This window comes from Lipotes vexillifer, unplaced genomic scaffold (assembly GCF_000442215.2).
Source record: "Lipotes vexillifer unplaced genomic scaffold, Lipotes_vexillifer_v1.1 scaffold1219, whole genome shotgun sequence".
NCBI classification, from domain to species: Eukaryota; Metazoa; Chordata; class Mammalia; order Artiodactyla; family Lipotidae; genus Lipotes; species Lipotes vexillifer.
In genome coordinates this window covers 1,212,919-1,236,148 of record NW_006781590.1, presented here as the reverse complement: position 1 = coordinate 1,236,148, position 23,230 = coordinate 1,212,919, and the positions used below count along the sequence as shown (strand labels likewise).

The window sequence follows — 23,230 nt, the reverse complement described above, 5'->3', positions numbered from 1 at the left end:
TCCCCATAATAACCACCAAAGTAATGTATGCATTATTTTACTGCTTTTAGGTAATGGCATATCTTGAGAGCAGCTCTTTTTCAACCATCCATCAGCACTAGCTCTTGCCAGTTGAATAAGTACTTCTTTGCAAGGCTAGACATTGGGTAGTGTGGTAAGAAATTACGTAACCCAGATAACAAAAGAAATGCAGAATAAGCCATTTAGCAAAATGGCAGGTAATCTTCTATGTGAATTAAACTATGAGCACTCACTAAGGCTGTCTTTGGGCACTTGACACAGAACAGAGTGAAGCACAGCACTGGTATAATGGCTCAAAGAAGTCTGTGCATTATTTTTATTAGAAACATGCAGTAGTCTGTACACAGGGAATTTCCAATACTCACTACCATTACCTTGCTTTTGTGATCTCACACGGAATATAATCTGACCTGTACCTGGGTTTTGAAAGCTACTAGTCCATTACTGGAAAGTAAATGATAGACATTAGTGAAGCAAGAACATAGCCTTGTGTTCTGCCATTAACAACAGTAAATTGATTTTGATCGTTTTCTTGCATATATAGCTAGTTTCATAATTCCCTGATGGGATGAGCAAATGTTTATAGATGTCACTGAATCACTGGTTTTTAACTGAACTTCCTTCTACATCTTGGCTTTAAAAAATAATAAATGTAAGTCTATAAACATAGCGCACACCCCTTATCTTGCTACTTCTCTACCTGAATTAGTTATCAGAACAGTTATGAGTGATAATATAGTGGCTGTCACAGAATGTACAGTAACTTTTGACAAATCTTTGAAACATTATGGAATATATTTCTTTTTTCTTTCTTGGCCAATTTAGGTCCAGCAATTGTGTGATTTCTGAGGCTTAGCCTTTTCATATTTCAGCTGGAATAAGTCAACATCAAGAGCTTTTTGAGAAAGTACCATTTTGAAATCACAAGCCTACTGGACAATTGGTTGCTCTTACCAACCAGTTCTGCAGCACTTACACTGGACCATTCCTGGTGTGCCTCACATTTCAGAAGGCAATCTGCCCTCATCCCTTATGCCCCACATCTTCATCAGTCTTCAACCCATGGAGCTTTACTCCCAGTCCCAGTCTCTACCAATATCCTCTTATTCTGAACTTACACACTTTCAGACATTTCTCTAGATATAGTATTTATGGTTTCCCTGACTTGATGTTTTTCAAACTGTGGATCACAGATCACATGCTTCAAAGTGACCTACCTGAGTGCTTATCAAAAATACAACTTTTCTGGGACCCACCCACGAACGATTGAATAAGATTCTCTGTGATGACGTTCAGGAATTTGCATTTTCACAAGTTTGCCAGGTGATTTTGGTGTACACCAACATTGGGCAGCATAACTCAGCTAGTTGCAAATTCCTTTAGGGCAGCAAATCTTAGGATTCTTACATTGTAGAGCAGAAGTTGCAGATATCTTGGCCAGACAGTTGGACCTTTTATTTTGGTGGTCTACAGATATCTTGGCCAGACAGTTGGACCTTTTATTTTGGAGGGTGTTAACATTTATCTTTATAATTTATTATCAGAAGATTTTTTCTGGAAACTATCAGTTTCTGGCTTCTCTAAAGTAATTGAAAGAGCTAATAACAAGATGCTTTTGTTCTTATATGGCCGCTGTACCTGTCAGACAAACGGACACATGCTCTCCCCTGGTTCCTGCCTACCTCATGCCCAGCAGGCACCTGCACTCACCTCAGCCTGGTGCCAGAAAGCCTGTCAGTTTGCCACCCCTACTACATGGTGTAAATAGCTTTCATCATCAGAAAAATAATTTTCTAACTTGCTGGCCTTGATCTTTTAGATCTTTGTTCTACCCATCATTGGCTCTGTGGGTCTCAGAGTGTTAGTTGAACACTTTCCCTATTTGAATTGTGATTTATTTATTTATTTATTTATTGCATAAGGGCTAAAAAGGAGCCATACTTATCCCTCACTAGTTAATTTCCAAACTCCGCCTGCATTTTGCACGCAAGCTCACGCCATGCCCTTTGCTTTCTGAGAAGATGACGTGGATGCCTTCTTAGATTGCTCCATTAACTTCCCACTGACTTCTCAAGAGTTTCTCAGCATTGCTTCTTCACCTCTTTTTTCATAAGAACAGCCTTTAGAATGTGTTAATCATGAATGTGATTATAGGTGTAATCATTTTTCTAACTCTAGCTTTTATTAAAAGTCAGTTTTGAATGTTCTTGATAATGTAGTCTTTCTACCTAATCAGTAATCAGTGCTTCTCAACTCTTATTCATCAAACATCTCTAGCATCTCCCAAGCACAAATATGTACATAAGATAATGAAAACTAGTGGTAGTTTCCATTTTTTTTTTAATGTTATATGAAGCAGACCGTGTCAAAATCGTTTTTTAAACTTTTCATGGAAAATGTTAGGGAAAATTCTCTGTACAAAGTAGAGAGAATAGTAGTATAAGGAACTGATGGCTAATCTTCTTTCATCTTCACCACCCTGCTAATTCCTCCACCCCAAGATTATTTAAGTCAAGTCCAATAATAGAAATATTTTTAAATGTCATGTAATAATTGCTTAAAATGATCAAATATCTAGTAATTTTGCTATTTGCCCTCTTGTCTCATAATTTTGCTATCAGTTTGGTCTCTTAAGTCTCTTTTAATTTGTAAGTTCTGCTCCTCTCTCCCTCCCCCTCTTCTCACTCCTCTTTCCTCCTTTCTCAATTTATTTGTTGAAGAAACCTGTAGTTCCCACAGAGCACTCCTCAGGGTACCCAGTCTCGGTCTCTGTATACCGTTTGCCGCTATAAGAAATCAGGATTCCTTATAGAAGTGGCTGATTCCAAGTCTGGATTAGGAAAAGTACAAGATTATCCAGGAGCATCTGGTGATAACCAGAAAGAAGGGAAACTATTAAAGGCCACAGAGTTTGTATTAACAGCACTCAGGAGCCAAACTGAAGAGTCTTCTACTGGTTAAAGATGGGATAACTAGAGGATAAATAAGCAAAATAACAGTAAGGGATTGAAGCATCAAATAAGTTTAAGTCCATGCATTCATAATAATAGTCTCAATGCATCAGAAATCCTAGCCTTTGGAGGGTGCTGGGGAACCAATGCATTATTTTGAAAACTGATTAATAAAGAAGGAAAAACTTAATTACCCTTTCTTTCCTCTATGAACTATATCTCAGGGTAACCAAACAGCTGATGAAGTAAATTATTCTTAGACTAAGGAAGGTGTAATAGAATTAGAATATCATTTTGTAACCCCTAATGAAATATCTAGGCAGTGATCATGAAGGGCTAACATCAGGAGAGACATCTGACATTTGGAGGTCATATCACCCCCTGAAGTGTTCTTGCAAAGAAAATGAAGACCCTTTGATTGGCTTTTAAAGATATTAGTGCTTTAGTTATAGATGTCTTAGTGCCATCTTTTTTCCTCTGACCTAGGAGAAAAATATTAGGATTATGAGGAAGATGTAAATCGGATTTGTATTAGTGAGGCCAAAACTCTCAAATAGACAACAAAAACTTCAAGTTAAAGTGCATAGCTAAAGGAAAATGTGGCTGCAGGGAATATTTAAGGCAGAACCAAACTGAAACCTTCCTAGTGAAAGTCAAGGCCTCTCAATTAGACAACACAAACAATTTAAAACTTAAAATGACCATTCTTGTTAAAGTTCATAAATAAAGAAAAGGTGGCTGCACGTGATGTTTAAGACATGACTTTGTCAAAGGCTGCTTGTGGCTCAAACAATTAAGTCACTTAAATTCTCGGCTTCTGTTTCCTCATCTGTAAAATGGGAGCCATAACATCTACCTCATAGTATTGTATAGAGATTAAATGAGGTAGTGCAGTAAAGCACAGGTAAGTGCTCAGCAAGTGTTATCTGCAATAAAATTTACTAATATTATCCTTATTAATATGCCACAACTCTCATCATTGTTCTGTACTTTCAGAAAATAGAGCCACAAGAAAGCACATAACCCAGAAATGCCTTGGCATCTAGTCTAATGAGCAAGGCAAAGTAAGCTTACAAAACAGTGTTTATTTAAATAGGCATTGACAGTTTCACATCAGTCTGCTCAATAATGTCTATGTAGCTCTTTTCTTTAAATCTTCCAGCCTGAAAGTATTTTTAAATCTACTATATTTATGCTATTATTTTATTAAAAGTACATTTTTCATAGAAATCCCTCAATCAAGCAATTAAATCACGAGCATTTATCTACATAGTGGCTGCTGATTCTTGGGGAGTGAACTGTCTGTGAGCCTTCCCTTCCCAGAGAAGTACCATACTAAGTGTCTACCAGTAGATGTAATGCACAAGAACAAAGCATCAGAAGCAGGCCAGGCCTAGGTCCAGAACACTAAATGTCACAGTTGTGAGTCTGCGTTATAATTTTATAACAGTCTAACTCCAGATGTTTACTAGGAAAATGTCTAATTAAAAATTACTATAAGAGAATGGACTTGAGGACACGGGGAAAGGGAAGAGTAAGCTGGGATGAAGTGAGAGAGTGGCATGGACATATATACACTACCAAATGTAAAATAGATAGCTAGCGGGAAGCAGCCACATAGCACAGGGAGATCAGCTCGGTGCTTTGTGACCACCTAGAGGGGTGGGTAGGGAGAGTGGGAGGGAGATGCAAGAGGGAGGGGATATGGGGATATATATGTACATATAGCCGGTTCACTTTGTTATACAGCAGCAACTAACACAACATTGTAAAGCAATTGTGCTCCAATAAAGATGTTTAAAAAAATCTTTTAATGCAGCCTGTGTTATTAAGCTATGTTACTGAATAAAAATTACTCCATAATTTTTCACGAAGAAAAAAAAATTGCTATAGACTCTTCCAGTTACAAAGCTGGTTTTTCTTCTTCACCCCCTAAACCATAGCAGAGGGTTAAAACTACTTAGGTGTATCCTATTTTCTTCTTGCATCCTGGGAACACAAACACAGACACTCATCATCATCATTGTTATCATTGTCATTAGATGCCTCTGTTACATCAGATAGTAAAAATATGAAAATAAATTTAAGTGAATGCACATTAAGTCTGTAATGTAGTGATGGAAAAAATATTTTTATGTTGTGAAGGTGAGGTACCAATATATTGTGATTTTCTGCATTGTCCTTTTTTTTTTTTTTTTAACTCCACTGTGGTGAAGTAACTTTCAATCTTGATTTTAAAGCCTTGTTGGGTTTTTATTTAAGAATGTTGCTTAAGGGCTTCCCTGGTGGCACAGTGGTTAAGAATCTGCCTGCCAATGCAGGGGACGCGGGTTCGTGTCCCGGTCCGGGAAGATCCCACATGCCGCGGAGCGTCTGGGCCCGTGAGCCATGGCCGCTGGGCCTGCGCGTCCGGAGCCTGCAACGGGAGAGGCCACAACTGTGAGAGGCCCGCGTACTGCAAAAAAAAAAAAAAGAAAAGAAAAGAAAAAAAGAATGTTGCTTAAAATGCTTTATTCCAGTAGTGATCGGCTTTTGAACTGAGTCTTCCTGAAGCAGGTTAGAAAAGTCTAGGGTGAATAAACCCTTGTTTAAAGCCATTTTAGCTGCAACAGTGTTTATCATATACAAATGTCAAGTCTGATGGACAGGAGCAGGGCTAGGTGTCACTAACAGAATAAAGGTAAGGAAACGAAGAGACCAGCTTTGGCAAAGGGAAAAAAAAAAAGGGACTCAGGCACTCCAGGCAATGTATCACCTGCCTTACCACCTCTCCCAGGCTTCCCCAGTTAAGGGGACTCAGCAAGAGAAACGAAAGCAGGAGATGTCAGAGTAATGGCAGATCCTCCTCCAAGACAATGAGCTGGAAAAGAAAGTGAAGACCTTAAGCAGGGTAATAAAGCATTTCAAAAGTAGAGGAAGGGACATATGATGATAAAAAGGACAGTCCTGGGAGAAATTTAGACCCCCAGATATGATTTCAAGGCAAGTTAAAAACAAGCAAATGCAAGAATTTTTTTTAATTTAAAAGTTAAATCATGTATTGATTAAATTAATTTGTTAATAATTACATACTGACATTTATGAAAAAGATCTCAAATTGTATTAAAGCTGAGTATTCTTTGAATTTTATGTACAGTTTCACTTTCCTCTTACTTTTCCCTCTTTGTAACATATACTCTTCTGTAGTAACACTGGTTTAGTTGTTTTACTGAAAAACTCTATTTTTGAAGACTAAGGTCATTAAAGAGAAAAAGATTTTCATCTCTTTATATGTTATGCACACTCCCAGGGACCCTGACTATTTAGAGCATGAATCTATAACCAGGGCACAACTGCTCTACAAAATGTCCTAATTAGCAGCAAAATGACTAAGGAAATAAATAACACGTTATGTTTTTAAATGTCAACCTACAAAGTGACTAAAATCACATGGTATCTAAATAGATACAAGCACAGAGAGATCATATATAGGCAGGGTTCAGCGAGGCCAAATGTGTCAGCCACGATGGCAGGTGAGCTTCATCTTCAGTGCTGTCCTGCTGTGCATCTTTAGAATTCTTTGGTGCATGCATTGGACCTGCCGCATTATCCGAGCTCTTGAGCATAGGGGGAACAGCATTCACCCTCCACAGAACACTTCAGAGTAGATCAGAACATGTCTCTCTGAAGTTTACCAACAATCCAGTTTCCCCTCTTTGAATGGGTGTGGCTTAATATCATTGTGGATCTGCCAACATTTAACTTATTGTTGTCTGTGACTTAACGTTATGTTAATATGCTCATTCCCTCCAGGGGTCATTCTCTACATTCTACTGGTTGGATATCCACCCTTCTGGGATGAAGACCAGCACAGACTCTATCAGCAGATCAAGGCTGGAGCTTATGATGTATGTAATAAATGTTCATCCAGCTTTAGAGGAGGGTTTTTTGACCAAGAACCAGATTTTTTTCATTGCTATTTTAACCATAATTTTCAATAATGTCCCTTATTATTTTCTTCTCTCGTAGGGGAAGGGGGATAAAGAATAAGAAATACAGTATCTACATCCAGTTTCTATTTCCTTTTAGTTCAATATCTCCTAAGATTGAAAGGAAAACAGTTTGAAGTCTCTAAGGAAGGACCTTGCTTGTCCAAGCATTTGGATCTTAGTGCATTTTAAAACATATAAAAATTAAAAGATTTTTGCTTGAGAAATGGTTACTACCTGTTTAGCTGAATTATATTTTCAAATGCTTATCACATAATTATATACCAACAATACTTTGCAGTGATCCATGTATCAAATAGAACATTGTTCCATTATGTCAATTTTGACTGTTTTTGTTTTGTTTACCCAAGTGGCTGAGAGCTTTGATTTGAAGAATGGGTTTCACAGTTGAAAAATATTTGAAAATCACAATTCCAGTACATTTCATTTACAATTAGAATATTTGAAAGTAGGCATATGAATTAAGTTCTGTATCTGAAGAGTAAGACTGTATCTACTTTGTCTTTAGGGCTTAACTCTGTGCTCTTTGGTATAATTTTCTCTCCTTTGATAAATATGTCTGTAAATGATTTACCACCTCATCTGGTTTTACCTCACACAGTCCTCTGGAAGTCAGAATGCAAGGTCTGGACATGCTCTTCCTATGTTATTAAGTGGGCTAAGTGATAGGCAATATTGGGTCCACCTTCTGTGTACAAGTTAAAAGCTCAATGTGGCTGTGAGAAAAGTTATGAGAAGTCTGTATTATATTGTATCAGGTCTCATGAACTCCCCAATGCATTTCTGACTAAACGTAACATTCAGATGGATGTGTGTATCACAGGTATTTGAAATCTTTAATTTTGAAGCATTCCATTTTAGCCAGACTAATGATAATTAAACCAGATTGTAATTTACCTGGCCAAGCTAGCACATTCACCATCTTTACAGACTAGAACTAAGCACCTCTCTGGCAAGACACAGCTCTGCAATGCACTGCTTGGTGAACGTGAAGGAATGACTTTGTGAAAGTTAGAAAAATCAGAAAAGGGCCCACCTTTATCTAGGTTGAACCCAGCCCCTCATTTTCTATCAGAAGATCTGCACATCATAAAGAAGCAGGGTTGAGTGTTTCTTCAATAGTTCCTGATTAGCAATTTTTTACAACTGCCCAAAATAAACTTCTGGAATTAAAATGACAGTTGTTAAACTGGCAAAAATTTGCAAGTATTAAAGAGTCAATATCATTTTTCTTATGTTTCATTTTGCCAATGGATCACAAACTGCCCTTTTTATGACTACTAAAAGTGCACTAACTTAAGTCCATTAAGGCACAGTGACAGTGCCTTTTTTCTCAAGATTGTCTATAAAAATTCATGAATTGAGAAAAGAACCTGATGTTTTGTTTATTTAGAAACTAAATGCGATATACATTTTTCTTAACCCATCAAGAATATTATTTCTACTAAATATGCTTATTAAGTGAAAATGAGGTTACATAATTATCAACAAAAATTTATACACAGAAATTTAGAATAAATCTCTTTATCGTATTATTACTATACAAACGGATTACTAATAGAAGTTATGAGAGTAAATTTCATGAACTTTCTTTTGGTGAAATTTATCATTTTTGAAGTGTTAAAATGAAATCCTGCTGAGGCTCAAATTCGTAGTCTCAAATTTCTTCTCACTGTTGCACTCAAAATAGCGACAATTTATAGGTCAGTTTTGGAACAGGAATTGAAGCTGTTTTATTATCTCTGCTATTACTCTTGATGAGCTGTGGAAGTGTGTAACACATTATTTTGAACCTTGGCATAGTCGCGTGGTGATGTGACAATGTCTCAGCTTTACTGACTTTTGCAAAATTGCATAAATAATTACAAGAAAGGCTGCATAAAATTGAATTTTCATATCAAAGCAAATACGCTTTGAGAGGACTAGAAGACTGAGTTTATTTTTCCAAATTTAAGAATGTATCACTAGTTATTGGCAATTTAGTGTACATGTTTGTCCCTTATCAATTACCCTCAATATCTTAATATATAGATGTATACATAGAGGGGAGATATATATATCTACATCAGTTTGTCTACATGTAGATACAATTTAACTTATACAAGAAATTCACTGCTTAAGGAAATTATTAGTATATTTGGCTCTTCTCTGTTCCACTGAGTGTATCTATTTTTTAAACCCTTTATAAACATATTTTTAAAGTTTCCATCACCGGAGTGGGACACAGTGACTCCTGAAGCCAAAGACCTCATCAATAAAATGCTTACTATCAACCCTGCCAAGCGTATCACAGCCTCGGAGGCACTGAAACACCCATGGATCTGTGTAAGTGACAGTTCTCCAAAGATATCGGGAGATCAAATGAAAAATACGTTCTCCTTTAAAATTTGTCTTACAAATAGTCTTGACAAAATCATCTTTCATTATTAGGAATCTCTTGCAGTTGAATGCTTATAAGTTTGTCAGATGGATGCAGGCACCATTAATAAAAATCTGATGAAGTTAAGGAATTAATATCTTTTAAACATCCTCAATTAAGTTTATTTTTCTCCTCTTCCAGCAACGTTCTACTGTTGCTTCCATGATGCACAGACAGGAGACTGTTGACTGCTTGAAGAAATTCAATGCCAGAAGAAAACTGAAGGTAAGAAAGTTTCCACTTTTGTGAGGAGGGAGATTTGGCAGTGTGAGCTGTGAGATTCTGTGTGAAAGAACAGAGCTATGAGCAAAGGCTTTGAAATGTGTAAGCCTCAGTACACTTCTTCTGGGTCTTTGGGAAATGGAATCTACACTGGAATTACAGCTACGATGAAGAGCTAGGATCACTGGCCAGGTGAGCCGTGGTCCCTCCCTTCAGTGGAAAACAGCTGTGCAGGTTAATAATTGGAATCTGGCCGCACCCACAAGGGTGGTCCCAGCATTATGAGAAACATAGGCCTGCTACTCTCAGGAAACCAAAACCAAAACCAAACAAAAATGCCCTGACTGAAAGTAAGGCTAGGAGAAGATTCATTGTCAAACACTGCTTCTTTGTTAGGTCAGTGATTTGCAAAGGCAGCATTAATTTTGTACTCTTATCGCTCTGACAGGGTGCCATCTTGACAACTATGCTGGCTACGAGGAATTTTTCAGGTACACGTGTTAAGAACTCTGCTCTTGATTCCCTCCTCTCCTCTCTGGTATCTTTTTAGAATTTAATTTTAAAATCTTTAATAATTAGAAAAACACTGTTGTTCGGGGGTGGCAAATGTGTGCCATGGATTCCTTCCACACCTGTGGCTGCCATTAGGCTTTTACCTGGGTGCTGTCTCTCAGAGGCGTTAGGCCCGTGACTACACTCTCCACGAGAGCACCCAGGCAGCCCCACCTCTAGTCAGCACTGGAGCAGGACACGTAAACCCCTCTGTCACCCCTGCTGGGGTGCACACAGTTTGGAACTACGTCCCCCCCCCAGCTTGAAGCTCAGCATTTTGAACGTAGAATTAATTGGTATCTCATAAAGTAATAACTATGAATAGTTTCTTTTTTTTGTCTCATTCTCTCAGGGAATCCCAGTAAGCAAGATTTTTAGAAGAAGGCCATTATTGAGGAACCCAATTCTCTTAGGCCTAAGTTCTTTTGAAAGTACAGTTCTGTAGTGTCTTGGCCTGCTATAAGAATGATTACAACTTTCAAAGGTATCTAAACTCAAGAATTTACAGAGAACCTACCCCACAGTAATAAACGTTCCTTGAAATGATTTCTTGGTAAAAATAAGTTTGTTTAAATAATGGGCTGAAAAAAGCTAAACTATTTCTTTATTGTAGAAGTGACTCGCCAAAGTCAACATAAAGTATATACCCTTTCCAGAAACTGAGTTTTGGAACTCCTTTTTTTGATAGGTTACCTCAAAGGATCAGGTTTCCAAAAATAAAATTTTGGTAAAAGCTCATCAGTCTTATGTATGGAGAGGGGCTGAAGCAGCAAGACTGTTGCATTGGTAAAGCTTACTGTTTGGCTGTTTAAACTTGGAACAATTTTCAGACGATTATACCAAAAATGCTACCATTTTACTTTGCTTACTGTTTATATAAGAGTGATCTGCAGCATCAAATTATCCAGCTATGTCTTCAGTAATTTATTCCTGCTACATCCTTCACTTCTGAGTATTGTAGTGATGTCAGGTGGTGATCCATATCATTATCATGTTTTCCAAACTTCTCAACCAATTTCTAGTTACTGTTTACCATTTTATTAAACGGTCACCTTTTGTCTCCCATTGTATATAATGTGAGTTCATAGGAGGCTTTCCAAAGGCTTCCACTGACCTGTTAAACAGCAACAGTGATAATAATACAATGAGTAATGCTACAAACTGAGGGACTGTGTTAGTCAATTGTATGTATTTTGTCCAATTTGTTTGGTGTAGTAAAATCTTGTTACTGCCTTTGTCAAGTTACCTGTTTTATGAACAGTTGATTAATATAGTTGACATTTATATGGGTGAGTTCAGTATCTCATTAAATATTGACTGATATATGCTATTTCAAATAAATTAATATTCACTGTGGCCCAATCATTAGTGAATCACTAAAAAGTAGGATGATTTATATGGTATGTATTGTTAATGACAAACTAACTTGAAAAAATCTCCAGAATTAAGATTGTACATTTTGTTAAAGTCTCACGCATAAATTGGGCCTTTATTAATATATGTACCCATGTATAGAAGCTTTTTACCTCACATTTTCCTTGTCATCATCGTGGAAGCTAAAAACTCACGACTAATATGTGGATTTGATATTGTTTCTGAATGTCTTAGCATGAGAAGCAAACTTTTTTTTATCCGTCATTTCAAAACCAACTGATATAACATTAGACGCAGTTACATCTTATAGTTGATAATTGCATTTTAGTTTTGAGTATTCATTCTGTTTCATTGCCAGACATGCTCTTTAAAGTAACTTGTCCATGAGTATATGGTTATAAAGTTGTTTTTATTTTTTCTTTTCTCCCGTTATGTGGAATGTATTTCTTGTGAGGTAAGGTGAATAGTAAGCAAAAGGGACATTTCTGCATCTCCCAGGCCAAATCCCTGCTTACCCTGAATCATTGTCTTCTCTTCGCTTGCTATTGCAATTCCAATTATTCTGAGTTTGCTTTCTAACCTATTAACTGCCACAGGATTTACTTAATATTGCTTCTTAGCTCCAGGTACACAGTATTATAGCTAAGGCTACTATTTCTTACAGCCTTATTAATAATAAGTTAATAGCTTTGTTGCTAAAGACTAAATAAAATTAACATTTTTGTATCTTTTAAATAAATTTAAAATTTTATCAAAGTGCTATCAAAATAATGGCCAAAATCAAACAGATGTCAGGAAATTACATGTTCATGCAGTTCTATTATAGCTAGGTATTTCCATTTCAGATACCAAATTCTATTCTGATGTACTTAAATAACTATATATATATAATTGACATTAAATGGAAGCATAAGTGTGTACTTTGTCCTACATGTTTGTGGATGTTCTACACTTGATCTACTAATTGTCGTTGACAGTTACATAATCTGTTCACTGTGTATGTACCCATTCATAAGTATATTTTTCACTTCACTTTTTAATATACTCAAGGAGTTCAGTAACAGAAGGAATGCCAAAAGCTCCCTCCAAAAAAGTAAAGTTTCATGTAAGACCATGTACTTTAGGAGTTCTCTGATGTGGTTGAAGATTTCATTTTGTTTTCTATCTCGCCTCAAATTTCATGATTTTTAATTTTTCAGTGTAAAAGGCTTTTGTTTATGACCTTTGTATTCTGATTTTGAAGTATAAGAAAATATATAATACCTTTTTTTAAAGGTCATATGCTAAGCACTTAAAAAATTTGCTCTAAGTCAATAATATACCATTTCATTTTAAGTATAGTTATTAATATTTTTGTAAAAATGAAATTATCTGATTTCAAATATATATTTATTAAAAAGAATGTTATTTAGCCAGAGAAAATTGTCTCAAATGAGTTTTAAACCTCTAGGAAGAGGGACTTAAGTGGCAGAACTGATACTTTTGGTGTGAATGAACATGTAATACAATCTGTGAGCTGATGTCTGAAGACTTGAAATCAACTTTCTGGATTACAAAAGCATAGTCCAGTTAAAGTTCCAGTATCCTTTTCACAGCCAACAGTGAAATAAAGTCCAATAATATAAGTGGCAAAGTGTCCAATTATATTCAATGAACTAAATAAGAATTTAGTTCTAAATTTGATGTGGCAAGACCAAGAAAAGTGATACTGTATTTCAATGTCCTGTAAGCTCGCGCTCATCAATGTGACCTTGATAACTTGGCATATGTTGGCCATAAATCAGTAAAGGTGGTAGAAGGAAACAATAACCTGTTTTGTTGCCTGGCTGTCGGTTTCTATGGATAACTCACTAAACTGATTTTACTCTCGTTTTGCAGCAGCCAAGAGTTTGTTGAAGAAACCAGATGGAGTAAAGGTAAGTTAAACAGGTGCTCCTAAACTCATTGCTGACTTTCAGATGCTGGATTATTTTTAATTGTTAAATATAAGTTCTAAGTCATTGCAGCTTATACTTTTTATAGTTCCTGATAAAGGATGCAGGTTGAAATATAAAATAATTTAATATACAGGAATGACTAATATTTATACCAAGAAAAGCTGCATTTTTTCTACTTATTATATATTAAATAATCATGACAAAATAAGACTTTATATGGAGTTACCATAGAAACTGAACGTCTAAATCCTCTCTGTTTTACTACATCCTCAAACTGTCATGGTGACCTGAAAATCCCTGAAAACCAAATGCTTTTCCAAATAGTTATGCTATGTTCTTGAAGGCTGCTGAAATTTATAGCCCATGGGGGAAAAAAAAATCAAATCATTGAGTCTAGGAAATCAAAATTCAAATGACTATTATTTCTCTGCTTGGGCAGTTTTTATAAAGGTCTTAATTGTTCCTGTTCTTTTATCATAAGGTATTGAGACAGACTTAACATGAATATCCTGAACAAATAATTAGAAAAATTTTCCAAGAAAGATAATGGCAGAATATTTTGACTTTCTTGGATTTCTAAACAAAATAGTACAGCTTATTTTCTACTGATCCTGTTTTGTTTCATAGGAATTTACCTTTGATTGAATATAACCTTATACATGCATTATGTTTGTTATCCTTCCAAAGTATTACTTCGATGTTTTATTTCTTTAATCCTTTTCTTTCTCTTCCAATGGCAGACACCTACATTCCTCATGAACACTTCAACGTTCTTGGGAATTAATTAACTTTCTAACATTTGAACTTGACCCAAAGTCAAGTGGTCAGTTCATTTTGAATATATAACTTAGAAAATCATCTGTCACTTCTTATGTTCACACCCAGTCATTTCTTCAGCACCTGTCTGTGTGTGATTTGGGAATTTCCAGAGCTATGGTGACCATGCACTTGTGATTCCCGTTAGGCTGGCATTTACCTTTGATTAATTCCTTTCCTCAACCTGTAATATTCTCTTCCTTCTGCTTAGTTTATTCAACTTAAAGTTCAGTAATGACTGTTGATGTCTGCTTTTTTCCCAATGTAACATTGGTGGAAATGTGATATTTTAAATTTTCCAAATGTTTTGTTCCCCTGTGTTTTTCTGTATTGTTTGGTGATGCAGAGCTCACAGTTTCTATTGAGACATTTATTTTTACTACTATCCTTATATAGAAAGAAACATTTCCAGAACTTTTTTCTTCCAGTCAACTTATAGTTCACCTTTAAAGACAAAATTATTCTGTGCTCCATGCTTTGATACTTTAAAAATTCAACCGGTCATATTTTTTTTCTTTTCCTTTCTCTTTGACTGGTCAATTCAGAAAAGGAAGTCCAGTTCGAGTGTTCAGATGATGGTGAGGATCTCTATCTGCCAGATTTCTCCTCCTCTGAAAATTCATACTTAGGAATAGAACAGTCTTATATGCCTAAGTTAGTGTAAGTGGAGAAAGTATAGGATCATTACAGGTTAATGTCAATTAACTATCAAACACAGTGCCCATGTTCAAATATTATTGTTTTTCTTTGAAATGGAATTTTTGACATATGTAAAAAGTTTATACCGTCATCCATGTGCTATTAAAAAAGTGCAATTTTCTCCTAAAACTGAAGAAACCATGACATAATTAATGTCTATAATTATTGTGAAAAGTGAAGGAACACTATAGGATTATTTTTAAATGGTGATCATGATTACTGAAATAGGAGTGATTCTTAGTTCAGATAAACCAGAATTCATCCACCATGGAGTTTTATAAATTGTGTGAAAGTGATCTTACAAGGATTCATCCAAGTTAAGCACCTTTGGAAAAAATATTTATTAACCTTAAAACTGAATGAACTCAATACCTGAAAAATAAGAATATTTTGCCCATGCCTTGTAAGAATAGTTCAGCTCATCATTTAAATATCTGGTTTCATTTAATTTTTTAAAATAAAACTACTCTGCTTCCATAATATAAAATAAATACATTTCACAAACAAAAGTGCCAGAGCTCTTGTATATTTAAAGGACAGTTGTGGTTGAGCCCATACTTGATATCTGATTCTTTAAAAGGAAGTCCTCCTAGCCTTTTACCTAGAAATTCTCCTATTATTTTAAATTAGTCAATATTACAAATACCTTCAAAAGATTTTCTACAGTAAAAAAATCATTAAACTAAACTTTAACAAAAATGTTTTTAACTGTACATTTAAACACAAGTAAAAGTGGTGGTTGAGGGACATATTCATTTAATTCATATTTGCCATTCCTAACAAAAAAGGATGGCTCATCCAGACAGAATGGCCTTCATTTGGAAGAGACGACAGTGTGTGTATGCTGTGTATCTGTGTGTGAACGTGTGTGTGAACGTGTGTGTTGATGTGTGTGCGCTTATACGGTTAAGTTTGTGTGCATAGGTATGCCCGTGAGACATTTCCACTAAAATAAAGCAGTTCTTGGCAACCACAGCCTAGGAAAAAAATCAAGTCTCATATCTCAGAACAGAAAAGATCTCAGTATATTCCTCTTTCATTCTTTGCAATCACTGATACAAACTAAATGGATTATATTAAATACCTGTGGGCTTTAATCGTAAACACTTCTGATCATTTGATAAGAAGTCAGCTACGTTTTGCTAAGCACTCTTCCTGAATAGGAAATTATTTGCGTGTGTGTTCCTCCTCTTTTCTCATATATTCTGTACTAAAGTGAATACTGAATTTTGACCCTTCTTTAATAAACTCCATTATCTCTTATCTCTTTTTGGCTATTGCACAAATTTTGTGTTAAATTCTGCACACTTCTATTTAAAGAAAAATTTTAAACTATCCTCGAAACATAGATTGATGGTCTAATATTTAAAGAGTTTTCCAGTAAAGGGCACCAAGTTTTCTCTCTTTTCTTGCATGTCACTGAGCGCAGTGTTACAGTGTATTTAAATAATACTGGTACCAAATAGTCACACAAATAGGAATGAATAGAAAAGCAAAATATTACATACCCAAATGAATTTTTTGGACCTTCTGTCTTCCTCTCAGTGTCAGTTTCAATATGATCTGTAGGTATAAAATATGGAAGAAAAGAATGCTTAGTCTAAACAATTAAATTCGTGTGATTGCTTATAAATATTCATTTGGTATTCATTTATTTTATGCAGAATGTTTTTCTTTTTAAGTCCTTAAGTACATTTATACTAAAATTATGGGGTGTATTTTTTAGATAATAATATGTAAAGAAAATAACTAGATAATATAGTGCAAGAAAATGAATGTTAATTTATATTTGTTTGATAATCACAGTGTCATGCATGAGTTTAAATGAATGTTGAGTATTACTTTTCAGTCTTTGATTCTTTAGTAACCAAACTCAATTGTAGTTTCAAGTTGCCACTTGTCAACAGAGAGTCTTCTCTGGGCCATTACAATACTTATTGACCCTCTGAGTTGTTTTCACAAAGTGGCTTCCATAGTGATAATGAACTTTCTTTAAGGTCAAAACCAATTATATTAAAGCAAGGGAATGGTATTACCAAATAGTCTTTAACAATAGCAGTAATTTGATAGGACACATAGTGTTTTCCTCTCAAACAATTGTGAAAAATAAAGTCATTTTGCATCCAGAATATAGTAAAGAGTTCAATTTGCCCATTTATAATTGAAGATGTATTTTTTAAAGGAGACCCAGACTTGTCATTTTAAGATATTTTACTATAAAGCCTGCATTTCATCAGAAGACCTAAGTTTTTAATTTGATACCTACTAAACAAAATGATGATGGCTCCCCAGAGAAAGACAGTCTATGTGAGACTTCAGGCTCAAGAATCAAATGAAAAAAGGAATGTATTCATAACAGTGAAAATTGGAAGCTGGGGAACAGAATCCAACGTGAAGAGTGTGAAAATGTTTACATTTATTTCATACTCTGACACTTGATTTGAGCTCCGTTGAAACAGCTCTTTGTCTGTTTGCTAAGGTGGCACAGCCAAAGCAGCCAAGTCCGTTTTGTCATTCCACCATCACAGACACAGTCCTAGCCTGGGTATGACCATCGGAGACTAGAATTGATCATCATTCCTGTCAGTCATCGCTGTGTCTTTCACGTTCATCTTCAGTGGCTCTTTATTTTCATGTCTGTATCTCCACATAGACATGCTGTGTATAGAGACATTGGCTACCGAGGGGTTTAAGGCATCTCTGTTTCTATTTTCTGCATACCTACAGATAAACAACAAAGCCAACGTGGTAACCAGCCCCAAAGAAAATATTCCTACCCCGGCGCTGGTATACCTGGACTCTTTGTAACCCTTCTTAAGTTCTTTACTGTTTTTGGTGTTTCTCTCATTTGCTTTCACTATATAGATACATACATTTTTTATTTTTATTTTTTTGGATTTTGTTCTTGTTTTTGCTTTCTAAGATATGAGAAAAGTTCTTTTCTTTTTGTTAAGGTAGTTGTCAAACAGTGTGTTTCTAACATGAGATGACCTCATTTCATTGTTGACCATTGTACTGACGATAGCTGTGGTCTTCAGTTAAAAGTGTTGCATGCTGCCTTAGAAATACCGTAGAATGCGCTTTGGTTGCTCTTAGCTCTTCTTTTGATGATAGCTCTAGATATGCAAACAGTGGTTTCTTCTTTTCCTGACGCAACTGTTGACATCAAGGAGAGCTAAGAGGATTACCGCCAGACAAAAGTAAACGTGGACCTTATTCAGAGTTCCCGTTTCTCTCTTATTACGACAGCAGGGCTTTGTAAGACCTCACTTTCTGAGATAAAGAGGCACTGGATAATTTAAAGCTTTTTGTTTGTTGTGTTTTAAATTAAATTATCACTGTTTCACTTTACTCCAAAGGATGAAATTGCACAGCACAGAGCTTTGAATTATCAATGGGAATCAGTTTTATCCATTTCTATCAAATTCACACTATTAACAACTCAATCAGTTTAACACTTTGAGACCATATTATGTTGAAATTCAAGGTTTGAATACTGGCATTCAGTGTTCTTAGTTTCATAATGTTTTCCCCAAATTATTCCATGTTTTGATTTACGAGTTTGAGTGCCAAGCATGCCGTTGATGTATTGACACTGAATCGTTTTTTACATCAGTTATTTGACTGTTATTTTCCACTTGGGAATATTTCTTCAATTTTGTACTAGAAAGTAATAGGAAAAATAATATTTTCTTCATGGAAAAACATGACTTTACAAACAAATCTTTCATGTAAGTCTATAAAACAGAAATTTCTTATATATATATATATATATGAATCAACATGGGATTTAACAGCAATGTGTCTCAAATTACAGTGTTCATATGATTAGTTCTAGAACCTTTTCAATGTTTCTCCGAATTTCTTATGGACTTGTGAAATACATTCTTTAGGATAGCCCGTTTTTAAGCGTCATCCAATGATTCTAGGTTTTCCAAGGGTATTTATCTGTGTATTGTGACACCATAATTTGTTCTCAAATTAATACAGCTGAAAAATATCTTCACAGAGGCTTTGAGATCATCTCAGAAAATTCTAATCTCCAGTGCCCTTGGCCAGTTTTCTATGGGACAGATATTAACAGGCTGTTTGTTAAAGAAGAAAGGAAAGCTCTATCTGGTATAGGACTTTGTGAAACAGCAAGTGCCTCTTTAGGTCTCCAAACTTCAAAGCCTTGTCTGTAAGCTGATCACGAATAAGGTCTTTTGCATGCTGCTGCTGGGTACTGAGGTGCTGTATCTCATGGGCTCACCAGGGAGATCTTTCATCAGAGATCTTGTCAGCTGCAACCTCTGACAGTAGTTAACATTGCTTAAGCTCTTGTCACTATTTAGTTGTGTCAGCTGGCTCACTCTGCTCTGTCCCTGCACTAGTTAAGAATGTACTTACCGATGCGAACTGTTTCTTTCTCTATTTTGTTCTCACTCAGGAGCCCCAAACTACTGTAATCCACAACCCTGATGGAAACAAGGTATTCAGAAAGAATCAACGTCACCTTGCTTTAATAAGATTACACATCTCATCAAATATTCAAAGCAAAATTAATCTCACATTAGGAAAGAAAACCCTTACCCTTTTCTACCATACTTTCTTTTGGGCCTAATTTATCTGGAACTATACACATATTTCTTTGAAAACAAAATGAATGACATCGTGAAAGAGAAATGAATGGTGCAATTAGTCAGTAAAAGTCCAGTTAACAAGTCTGTATGTCGAGATGACTGTGTATCTTAAGCAATTCCATTTGTTCTTTTCCCCCCATGCCTGTCTGCATTGTACTTTAGATGTGTTCTGCATGAAATTTTAGAATTTCTTGCTATATCATTCCACTGTCTTCAAAAAAATCAACTTGAGTTCATAGTTATTTGTTTAAATTTAATGTTGCTTTTGAATTTTATTCATTCTGTTGTCATAGTGTGCTTTTTGTTTTCTTTTAATTCCCTGTTGTTTGTGGTGTTTTTGTTGTTTGGCATGGATTTGAGGATAATCAGGGAGTTTCACTTCTTGTGAAGTATGTTTGTTTTTGTTGAATTATATGCATTTCAGTAACAGACATGTAACTGCTTATCCTGAAAGAAGACTATGATGTTTCCTATCCATTGTAAATTGTTTGCAAAGCACGTTAACTAAATAACAGTACTTGTATACATGTCCGTAGGAGGAAAGGAGGCAGTTCCCGAACGTATTCCATCTTTCTGCTTTGTTACTTCTCATCCATTATTATATCTCTAAGGGGAGGGAAAAATACTTCATCAGACTTTTCTCAAATTTTAAGTATAGTCATGGGTCTTACTTTTCCTTACTCTTATCTACAGTGTTAAAGTCTTAGAAAACACATTTCCTCTGGTCTAACATTTAGTTGGTCAATATTAAAATCACTAAAGTAAAAAAACATGGAGTGTTATGTTCCTTAATATGAGATGTAATTTACAAGTCCCTAAGAGACTCGAGGTAGTCAGGAGCATCACACATGTGAACAATTATTTTCAATATCGTTAGCAAGTGAAAGACCAAGCATAGCAGCTGGAGTGGACACTTCGATAATTCTAGCTATGTCATTTGTAAGAGCTGTTGCATGATATTTCCTGCTTACATGAATTATTTTTACAGTGCATGGGTTTATCCTCATCCTGAGTTTAAATTTGAATACTAGGTCACATTAAGAAACGCATGAAGACTCTGCTTTGGTTTTATGTTGTGGAGACTCTGGATATATCTTTAATTAGTCTGTCCCTTTGGATTAAATATTATATATCATAGTTGTATAAATTGATCATTTTTTTGAATATTGAATCTCTAAAAGTACACTGACTAATGTTTGCATCATTTTCCAAAATTTGTTTTCATTGCCGAACACATAGCTATTGGTTAGAAGTTTCCAGCTTTTTTTGGCAGTAGCCTTTAATCATTCCAAGTAGAAAATTGTGTCTTTCTTATGAATATTACTAAATTTCTTTGCTAGAAATATTTTATTAATACATTATTAATGGAAAAATTTGTCAACCATTTTAAGGAACGTGTCTTAATACTGGCAGTTACAGTGTCCTTTTAACTGTGCTTATTAATCTGCAACTTCATTTGTAGTTTTACAGAGAAATAGCTTTGTCTTTTCATTATGGGAGCAAGTATCTTATCAATAAAGCCAGTTTCTAATTTAGAAATGAATGAAAAAAGTCTGATTTTTCCTTGAAAGTAAATTATTCATATAATTCCATTGTGCCGATCACAAACATGGAAATTCTTCTTGAAAGCACTTTCACCATATCTCAGCTTCTTTGTCAAATGATTCAATGAAATGCTTTTTCTCTCTACAGAGAAGTCAGGCTGATAAATAGCCTACAAATTTACTGCTTGATATAGTGCCTTACACAAAGAAAGGACTAATTACTAATTAATTGGGAATAAAAAATGTTGTTTTTTAAGGTTCAAATTCATTAGGCTAGTATATTCAACTTCTCATAAATACTTAGAGAAAGCACACCTTATGGGGCACTGTAACACAACACATCCTTACACAGCTCTTAAAATAAGTTGCATACTTTGATTACTTCTACAAATCACCTGGATTTATCGTGCTTCAGGGATTAGGCAACCAGAGTACTCCCTTTTTGAAATGTTTGCAGCATTTGACATTTTATTTCTGTCAAAACCGCGTAACATATTTGTACATTTGCATGTCGGCATATGCGCACAGCCTGCTGAAGAATTTTGCATGATATGTATATCACTTGCCAATTTTTTGAGAAAAAGAAAAGTCAAGCTATTCATTGTTTGCAACTTTAAATATGTTTTCTTCTCAACAGGAGTCAACTGAGAGTTCAAATACAACAATTGAGGATGAAGATGTGAAAGGTATGATTAAACCAGAAATCGAAAATCCCAACTCAGAGTTACATATATCTCGGAAGAAAAGTATTTGTTTCAAATAACTAATAAGTTTAGGAACTAGGTCTATTCTGAGACACAAAAATAATTTTCTTTTTATAAGTACATTATTATTTTAATTATATGTACTGATTTTGTCCATTTTTTCTTCACATTATATTCTTTTCTCTGTCTTTAAACTATAGACAACATGTGGTATATTCAAGGACATTGTGATTTTAAACTAGTAATGAATGTTTGGGATCATAATATCAAATTCTAAATATCAGTCAAAAGGTAATACAAAAGGTATATGTATGTCTAGAAAACAACTTATATTCAAGAATAGAGCATGAGAATAACCATTTTTTGAAACTTTCAGTAGTCTCAATTGGGTTTCAATGAAATTCTGCATTTGTCAGCCTTTTAAACCTAGATTTTCATGCACTTTTCTAATATATTCTTGATCTCCATTCAGTTCATTTGTCCAGGTTCCCTTAGCTCCATATATGAGTCATTGCCAGCATTTCTATCAACATCTTCTCAGTGCCTCTGCACAGACATACTAAACACACATTTGCGGTCAGTTTTCTTCTTTTTGGTCTCAGGGCTGTTGATTTTTTTCTTTTTTAACATCTTTATTGGAGTATAATTGCTTTACAATGGTGTGTTAGTTTCTGGATTATAACAAATTGAATCAGCTATACATATACATATATCCCCATATCCCCTCCCTCTTGTGTCTCCCTCCCACCCTCCCTATCCCACCCCTCCAGGTGGTCACAAAGCACCAAGCTGATCTCCCTATGCTATGAGGCTGCTTCCCACTAGCTATCTATTTTACATTTGGTAGTGTATATACGTCCATGCCCCTCTCTCACTCAGGGCTGTTTTAGAAGTGTTAATTTTGCTGCAATTGTTTATGCAGTTTTGTATTCTTATTTTTTTAATTTAGTATACGTAGCTACAATTCCTACAGGCCACTTGTCTAGAAGCCATTCCAGAAAAAGAATGGTAAAAACAGGGATATTTAAAACAGAAGTATTAAAGGAAAAGAAGTATAAAACAAATTCAGAGAAATGATCCATCAGATAATTAAACATTATCTGGAAAGATTATTACCTAATAGTATCTCCATAGGCTTTAATTCTGTAGGTAGCATTGGTAAGATATAATTTTGAAAAATTGTATTCATGTTATAGAATAAAGAACCTGGAAATTCTCAGGTCAAGGAGACATATAGGCTATTTAAGAAATAAAAATGGGGCTTCCCTGGTGGCGCAGTGGCTGGGAGTCCGCCTGCCGATGCAAGGGACGTGGGGTTGTGCCCCGGTCCGGGAGGATCCCACATGCCGCGGAGCGGCTGGGCCCGTGAGCCACAACTAC

The 23,230-nt window shown here is 35.3% G+C and overlaps 1 protein-coding gene across 1 annotated transcript in view; it reads left to right on the top strand.

The window, feature by feature from the left end:
• Window positions 1-23,230, top strand: part of CAMK2D (calcium/calmodulin dependent protein kinase II delta) — a 284,942-nt gene that overhangs the window by 227,073 nt on the left and 34,639 nt on the right. The window contains 8 exon segments of the mRNA XM_007454801.1: window positions 6,765-6,859; window positions 9,164-9,286; window positions 9,522-9,605; window positions 10,051-10,093; window positions 13,407-13,444; window positions 17,708-17,767; window positions 19,410-19,451; window positions 21,784-21,832. Coding sequence (XP_007454863.1) covers window positions 6,765-6,859; window positions 9,164-9,286; window positions 9,522-9,605; window positions 10,051-10,093; window positions 13,407-13,444; window positions 17,708-17,767; window positions 19,410-19,451; window positions 21,784-21,832 — 534 coding nt within the window.